The 8909-nt window shown below is 31.9% G+C and overlaps 1 protein-coding gene and 1 long non-coding RNA gene across 3 annotated transcripts in view; both read left to right on the top strand.

The window, feature by feature from the left end:
• LOC112483203 overlaps nt 1-4077 on the top strand; it is a 21788-nt gene extending 17711 nt beyond the window's left edge. For both annotated transcript variants that reach the window (XR_003047535.1, XR_003047534.1), the window contains one exon: nt 4009-4077. This is a non-coding gene — a long non-coding RNA (uncharacterized LOC112483203). The remainder of the gene's footprint in view (nt 1-4008) is intronic.
• Nucleotides 1-8909, top strand: part of LOC102883404 (charged multivesicular body protein 1b-2) — a 35033-nt gene that overhangs the window by 17877 nt on the left and 8247 nt on the right. Inside the window, exons 2-5 of the mRNA XM_006916155.3 lie at nt 5994-6091; nt 8015-8161; nt 8548-8616; nt 8696-8803. Of these exons, the coding sequence (XP_006916217.1) occupies nt 5994-6091; nt 8015-8161; nt 8548-8616; nt 8696-8803 (422 nt within the window). The remainder of the gene's footprint in view (nt 1-5993; nt 6092-8014; nt 8162-8547; nt 8617-8695; nt 8804-8909) is intronic.

Here is an 8909-nt window from a genome sequence, read left to right as displayed (position 1 = left end):
TACAAAGAGTGCACACCCACCTAATTCACCCCACAGGGACCTCCCACCTCCCGGCTGAGTCCGCAGCACCAGTCCCCGCTCCTCTCCCTTTCCTCTTCCTTTGCTCACCTGATTCTCCTACCTTTAGGTGCTCTGATGCGCAGGCCTCTCAGATGTGTTTGAGTGTTCGGCTGGGTGTTTTCTGTTGGATTGTAGCTGTTCAATTTGTTGTAATTTCAAGAGAAGAGATCCAGGGGACACCTCATGCTGCCATGCTTTTGACATCCTAATTTGATTATTTGTATTTTGTTTAGTATCTTTGTATCTATGTTCATAAGTGAATTGGGTCTGTAATTGTCCATTCACATAGAGTATCCAGTTTTGATTTGAGTGTCAAAGTTAAGAAGTATTCCTTCTTTTTTCTGTTTCTTAGAAGAGTTTGTATAAGATAGGAATTGTTTATTCTCAAATGATTGATGCGATATACTAGTAAAAAACCATGTAGGCCTGTGTCTGTTGTAGATCGACTAATTTATATGTTAAAATACTTTAACATTGAATCAGCAATTTAAAATTTTGTTTTTCTTTAATATCATTCTGGGATTGTCCATTTTGTCTACGACTTTCAATTTATTGGCGTTATGTTCATATTTTATTACTTTAAAATATTTTTATTATATATGCAGTTATTTCTCCTTTTTCATTCCTGTACTTTTTGCTTATAACTTCTCTCTTGATCAGTTTCTACAAAGGGATGCTAATGTGTTTAGTCTTTACAGAGAACTAAACTTTAGCCTTTTTTGATCCTTTTTATTAAATCTTTGGGATTTTTAGCCCTTCTTTATGCTTCTTTTGAAGTTATTCTATATTTTTCCTGACTTTGTGAGATGAATGTTTATTGTGTTAATTTTTAGCCTACCTTCCTTTCTAATGTGAATTTTTAAGGCTAGAAAATTTCATCTGAGTATGGCATTAGTTCTGCATCACACAAACCACATTCCACTCATTTCATTGTTGTTCAGTTCTATTTTTTGTTCATTTTAATTTTTTAATCCATATGTAGATATGTTTTTTTAAATTTCTAAATATATATTTTAATAAAGTTTTTATCTTAGAAAAGTTTTAGATTCTTACAGAAAAATTGTGGAGAGAATTCCCATATTAATTAATTCATCATTGAGTTGTGGCTAGACAGTAGGTACATCTCAGATTATTTCAGATTTGCTTTATGGCCTAATGCATGATCAGTTTTTTTGTCTCATGCTTGAAAACTATGTATTTTCAAATTACTGGGTACAGGATTCACTATAATTTTCTATATGTATTAAGCTTCTTAATAGGGTCTTTTGTAACTTCTCTATTCTTACTGAGTTTTGTCAGTTACTGAGAGTTTTGTTAAAATCTCCCAAGCTGGATAATTTTTTCTTTGTCAGTTTTATATATGTATACACAAAGACACCTTGAGGCTATGTAGGAGTACATGGAAAATTAAAATTATTTAATCAACTTGTAAATTTACTTTTTATTATTTTATAGTAACTCCCACTTAAAATTCCTTTTACTGCTTTAGGTATCTGTTTTGATTGATACTAATAAAGCTACACTCGCTTTTTTTAGGTTATTGTTTGTCTAATTTTTTTCTGTCTTTTTACGTCTATTTTTTCTGTCTTGATGTTTTAAAATCCCTTTTAAATCACATAGTTTTAATTTATTTCAGTTTTTAATCCAACTTGACATTTGGGGGTTATTTCTATCTTTATTTTATGATTTCTGCTTATCTTATTTTCTCCGTAACTCACTTCTCTTTTACTACCTTCTTTTGGATTAATTAAATGGTTCGCCCCATTTTTCCCTTTTCTGTTTTGGAAGTTACATGGTATTTCCTTAGCAATGCCCTTCATATTTTAACATGCACAGTTAATTCAATGTCCGAATAATCAGAAATGCTTTCTCCTAAATAACATAATGATTTTTAAACATTTCATTTCAGTCACCCCATCACCAGCAATAACGATGTTGTTATTGTCTAGGAATAACAGCATTGTTCTGCCTTTTTTATCTCCCAAATTAGATACTGAAATTATAGTCAGTATTTCTCTGGATTTACTCCTGTGTTTCAGTCTGTGCTCACTAAGCCTTTCATTATGTCAGACCTAATTTTATTTTTTGTAAAGTACAGTCGGTCATCATTAGTCATCATTATTTGTGCATTTTGTAGTTACACATTTATCCAGTTGATAAAATCTATCTGTAACCTGAAAATCAGTCCTCACTGTGCATTCAGGGTCATTTGTGGACATGCTCAGGCAATGAAAACTTTGAGTGGCCAGATGTACATATTTGCATCTGAGGCCGAACAACGCAAGGCTATGCCTTCTTATTTTAGCTCTCTTACTATAAACAAGTGTATTTTTTATTTTCTATTTCATGTCACATTTTTTGTGCTTTCTATTGGTGATTTCACTGATCCCCATGTAGTGTTGAAGTACTGTGTAGTGTTCTAAGTGGAAGGTTGTGATATGACTTATGGAGAATATATGTGTGCTAGAAAAGCTTCTTTTAGGCATGAGCTATGCTGCTGTTGGCCATGAATTCAATGTTAATGGATCAGCAATATATATCATATAAGGTGTGTGAAAACAAATACACATAAACCAGGTTTATATTGACAATCAAGAGACTCACAGGAATCTAACCCTGTATTTCCCCTACGAGCAATGATTGTACTCACTAATTCACTGTTTACAATGACTTCATGAAACATAACTACTCTGAATAATATGAATCTACTGTATATCTCTTGGAAGTTACTTTAGCATCTTGTTTGAAAATTTAGCTCAGTCTGATTTTTATAAGTAATTTGAATGTTCACTATGATTCTTTTTAGTTATTTAAGTCTTTAGTATTCTCAGGTTTACTATGATGTATTTAAGTGCAGATTTATTTTTATTCATCTTGCTTGGAATTTTTTTGAGGAGTTTCGTAAATCTAAAGATTTTTTCCTCTCATCAGTTATGGAAGACACTCTGGCATTATCTCTTCGAATATAACCTTTCACACATTCTCTTTATTATATCTTCCTGGGATTTCTAATATTAGAGTTTTTTATTCTAGTTTCTTCTCTTCTGTATCAACCTTATTTTTTTCACTCTACTCTCAGTTCATATCTATATTCGGTTTACTAATTTTCTCCCAAGCTTATCTAATTTTCTTTTATCTTCTTTGCTATACCCGCAGCTATGAACCAAGGCCCATAATAACAGTTAACCTTGTCATCTCCTTCGGCAGCTCATAAGACTATTTTCTATCCCACCCTGTGTTAATGTTGGAGCCTTCAAGGGTTCTAGCTTTGTTCGGAAAGTTCAGTTCCATCACTTCATCTTGTGTGGGCCCAGTAGGGGTCTTCAGCTTCAGGGGCTTCAGTGCTTACCTACTACTGATATTTTCTTCTTCCTCTTTGGTTCTGTACCCTGAGGATTGTCCTTCCTTTTTGCATGCTAAACTCTCTACTTAAAAGGACATTTGTTGTAGTTTATTCAGTATTTCCAGGTGTTTTTCTAAATATCTAGCCTTCCATATTTATGGAAGTAGTTCATGTTTTTTTATAATGAAGGGGGAAAAAAGCTTTCTGGTATTAAGTGAACTTTTATAATGGGTCTCCTTTTTTTGGTCAATATTTTATACCATGATCAATCTTAATGATTAATATTAAATAATTCAGCTGTCAGTCCTCGATATTTGCACTTTATAGTAACTTTCAGGTTTAAGGGAAGCTGAAAACAACAAAGAATATTAATTACAGGATTCATCTAAAATAATTGGCTACTTAATTCAGCTTTTAACTATAGTGACTTTTTCTACAGAGACAGTGATTCTATTTGAGAGATGATTGGGGAAATGAAAAATTCATTATTTTTTCTTTATCTCTATCTATATTAGTGATTCAGATTCTCAACCAGGTTCAATTTTTTTCCCCCTTACCCAGGTGATATTTGACAATGTCTGAAGACATTTTTGTTTTATTAACAGGTGGGAGAGGAGGCAAGTGTCATCTAGTGGATAAAAATCAGGGATGCTGATAAACTTGCTAGAATTCACAGGACAGCCCTGCAACAAAGTATGATCTGGCCCAAAATATCAGTAGTGCTTATGTTGAGAAACTATTTAGAAAAATGCTATAACTTTCTTAGTCATCTAGCTGAAATTGCTAAATCTTACTTATAAATGTAAAGTATATTTTACATTAAAATTACCCAGAAATTTATACGCATATACTTGTTTTCCGAACAATTCTAGGTATATCTGTCATTGATGAAAAATACTCAGGGTAGCAAAGTCATCCCTCTTATTATCTGTAAATAAGGTGTTAAATTAGACCCGTGTTGCCATTGAAAGATGAATAGGATAGCTTAATTTATGATTTAGCTTTGGTAAATAAAATTATCAAACAGCTGTTGTTTTCTGATAGTGATATAATCATTCTAAAAGTTAGCTTTTTAAACTATATGCTGTATGTGTACCTTTAAAAAAAAAAGTCTTTTTCATAGATGTCCTGAAAAAATACAGAATCAAGGTTAAAAAAAGATTTTACTATTTTCTAAAGGGCAGAAAACCGAAAGAATCTCTCTAACTAGTTATTTATAATAGCAAAAAACAAGTTGGTTTTTAAATAATCCACATTGCTTTGTCATATTCCTGTGCATATACTTCATATTTTTTTTGTTGTGTCATGAAAATGAAAAGTTTATGGAATTGCAAATTGGAGTCTTACTGAACAGAGAACTTTTCTTTTCATTATTATTTTTTATTTTTTAATTAAAACAATTTTTCTTTGACCATTTTTAAAAATTTTTAAAAAATTATTATTAGGTTCAAGTATACAGTACATTGGTTAGACATTTATATAGTTTACGAAACTTTCCCCCCCGATTATTCTTTCTCCCCTCTGGCTTTATACCTAGCCATTACATTAATGCTGACTGCATTCCCTATGCTGTGCTCCCCATCCTGGTAACCATCTATCAACTACTTATTTGTATAAGTATACTACTTCTATAACCCTTCACTGCTTTCTCCCAGCCCCCCACTCCCGTCCCCTCTGGCTGTCACCAGATTGTCCTCTATATTTGTGAGTCTGTTTTTGATTAGTTTGTTCTTTTTGTTCATTAGATTCCGCATATAAGTGAAATATGGCATTTCTTTTTCTCTGACTTATTTCACTCAGCATAAGAACCTCTAGAAGCTTGGTAAAGGGTATAAAATAACTTTTCTTTTGCAATTTTCTTTAAGTCTAGAACTATTTACCAAGCTTCATTTAGTGTTAACATCTTACAAAACCATAGTGTAATTATCAAGAAAAGGAAATTAACATCACAATATTATTAACTAAACTACAAATCTTACTTGGATTTCACCAGTTTTTCCACTAATATCCTTTTTCTGTTCTAGGTTCTAGTGCAATATCCCACATTTCATTTAGTCAGCCTGTCACCTTAGTTTTCACCATTCTGTACTAGTTCATCCGTCTTTCTTTTCATGAACTTGACACTTGAAGAATACACTGGCCGGTTATATCATAGGGTGTCTCTCTGTTCAGGATTGTTTGATGTTTTCTCTTGAGTAGATTGAGGTTATGATTTTTGGCAACAACACCATAGAGATGATGCTATCCCCTTCTCAGTTCATCATTTTAGAAGGTAAATGATGTTGAAATGTCTTAACTACTGGTGATGTTATCCTAGGTAAAGTTGTGTTCGCCAGGCTTCTCTACTATAAAGTTACTATTTTTCCTTCATAATTAATAAATATCTTTCTTGCTGTTAATTTAATGAAGTTTTAAAAATAGAAAACAAATGTGGAAGAGATAAAAATCGTTCTGTTTCTTCAAATAGTTTGGGAATAGTTAACTTAAATAGCATAATTTTATCTGATAAGTTTTATAAATTTAACTTCTTGTTTGCATATAGTTAGGTTGGGAAATGACTTATTTGAATAGCCTTAACATATATTTACAGAACACCTATTTAACTTGAAGTTTGCAGCAAAAGAACTTAATAGGAATGCCAAGAAATGTGATAAAGAAGAAAAGGCTGAAAAGGCCAAGATTAAAAAGGTAAGCCATTTTTAATATTTTTACCTTTTTTAAGATTCATGAGATGAAGACAGTTAATCATGGAAGAATATTTGCTTTAGGTTTTTTTTTTTTTTTACATTGAAGAAATATTGCTGGCTTTAGCATTCTAAAACAAATATCTATTTAAATAAATAATTTATTATATGACACAGTTAATAATGACTCTTTTATATTCATTACTATTTATGTGTTCAAGTATGGCTCACATAGAGTATAACTATTCTGTTACCTGCGTCTGAAAACTATCCTTTGGTTTGTAGCCAGCACTATTACTGAGAAGTATAAAGCCTACATTAAGGATAATATTTAATGTTTTGGCTCATAATAATTTCTCTAAAGTTTTATATCTAAACAGTGCATAACATTAATGTATATCGTGGTTTGTGTATTTGTTAGGAAGATTCACAGGATTCAACATAGAGTTGTACTTATGGCTGTGATGTATTACACTAAAAGCATACAAAGCAAAATAAATTTAAAAAAAGCTATAAAAAGGGAAATCCTGCCATTTGTAATAGTGAGGATAGTCCTTGAGGTCATTATGCTAAGTGAAATAAGTCAGATAGAGAAAGGCAAATACCATATGATCTCACTTACGTGGAATCTTAAAAAAAAAAAAAAAAACATAAGAACAGATTAGTGGTTGTCCAGGTGTGGGGAAGTGAAATGGATGAATGTGGTCAAAAGGTACAAACTTCTGGTTATAAAATGAATAAGTCCTGGGGATGTAATATACATCCTGGTGACTATTGTTAATACCATATTGTATATTTGAAAGTTGCTAAGAGAGTAGATCTTAAAAGTGCTCATCACAAGAAAAAAAAGTGGTAACTGTGTGTGGCTGTCGATGTTAACTAGGAGAAAAATCTTGGGAAGTGTGTGAGGTTGCATGTCCTAGTATATTTATCACATTGCTGTTTATATTATTGAAGAATTGGAAACAAACTAAATACCCAGCAGTCAGGGATCTTAATCCACGTTCTCAAATTTCAGTCACTTCTGTACCTTCTTGGTTTTGCTGTTTTGGGGCACCATCTGAACTATTTAATATTTTTCTTTAAATTGACTTTTCACTTTAACCTTGGCCAAAGCTATTACAGCAAGAAAAGCATGGATCTGTTAATTACATCTATTTCAAATATTCATTTAAATAAGTGCATAATTAAAATGAAGATACTTATGTCTGTAACATCCAATATCATTTTATATGCTATCAGTAGTGTTCCACACACACAGGAAAACCCTGATTGATGGTACATTCTTACTACACAGCCTTTAGAAATGATGATGTAGTTATATATTTAACTGAAAAGATTTTTTTAAATATTAGGTAAGAGAGAAAACAGTATGCTTTACACATTTACTTTTGTGGTTAATTTATACTGTCATAAATAGGTTTATGTACTTGGAATACTGCACACTAAAACATTAACAGTGGTAGTGACTTAGCGATATGATTATGGGAAATGTTTTAAACCTTATAATTTCTTAAAATATTAATGACCATATATTTTTAAATCATAATTTAAAAATCAAAGAACTATAAATTATTTTATTTCCTTAAAAACTAATTGTAAAAGCTCATATTATTATTTTTTTAATTTTTTTTCAAGTTTTATTATGGCGACATTGGTTAGCAAAAGCCAGTAAGTTTCAGCTGTACAATTTAACAGTAAGGTGCGCGCGTGCGCACGCGCACACACACATACACACACACACATCTGTGTGTGTGTGTATGTGTGTGTATATATGTATTGCATTGTGTTCTTATATATTATTAAAACATTAATTTGGGGTTGATTTCCTCTTTTTAAAATATTCGTACTTTTGCTCCCTTTTTTGTCAATATTTACTTTTGCTTTTTGTCTTCATCACTATTTACTTTTGTTCTGTTTAAAACAGGCCATTCAGAAAGGCAATACAGAAGTTGCAAGAATACATGCTGAAAATGCAATCCGCCAGAAGAACCAAGCAATTAATTTCTTGAGAATGAGTGCTAGGGTTGATGCTGTGGCAGCCAGAGTTCAAACTGCAGTAACGATGGGCAAGGTAAGGCTTAACATTTATAAATAGTAGGAACTCTTGATTTAAGTTTAATGAGAGTATTAGGAGTTGTCAGAAATTTAAATTCATTGCACAGTGCTGTAAGGTTCTGGTAAAGGCCTTTATGGACAAGAGAGATATAGTCAAAATGCTTAGTGAGGAAAATGATTTTGGCAGTGGCTTTTAAACTAAGGTCTGTTAATTTTCTTGCCATGAAGAGTCAAAGATAAAAGATGGTCAGTGCCTATTCAAGAAATACATACTGTATTTTCAATCTCAAGGAGAGAATAGACACATTTCATAAATTGCTCTGTAAGAAATATATTTAAGAGACTATGTACATTTTGAGATTACTTACAGAATACTCAATCTTTTTTTTATACTTCCAATAGGTAACCAAGTCCATGGCAGGTGTAGTTAAGTCTATGGATGCTACATTGAGGAGTATGAACCTTGAAAAGGTAAAACAAAAAATTATTTGATCTTCGGATGGCATCTTTTCAGTGCAAGTTTTTCTTATGACCTTATTTCTTTTTACAGATTTCTGCCCTGATGGACAAATTTGAACACCAATTTGAAACACTGGATGTTCAAACACAACAAATGGAAGACACAATGAGTAGCACTACAACCTTAACAACACCCCAAGTAAGAATGGTTTCTTTATTTAGAATAACTTGTTAAAATTCCTGACTTCAAAATATAATGGTTTTGTGAATCATTTCTAGAATGTGAAGTAATCATCATGTCCCCA

This window comes from Pteropus alecto, unplaced genomic scaffold (assembly GCF_000325575.1).
Source record: "Pteropus alecto unplaced genomic scaffold, ASM32557v1 scaffold126, whole genome shotgun sequence".
NCBI classification, from domain to species: Eukaryota; Metazoa; Chordata; class Mammalia; order Chiroptera; family Pteropodidae; genus Pteropus; species Pteropus alecto.
The sequence above is the reverse complement of the archived record's forward strand: the minus strand, read 5'-3'. Positions and strand labels throughout refer to the sequence as shown.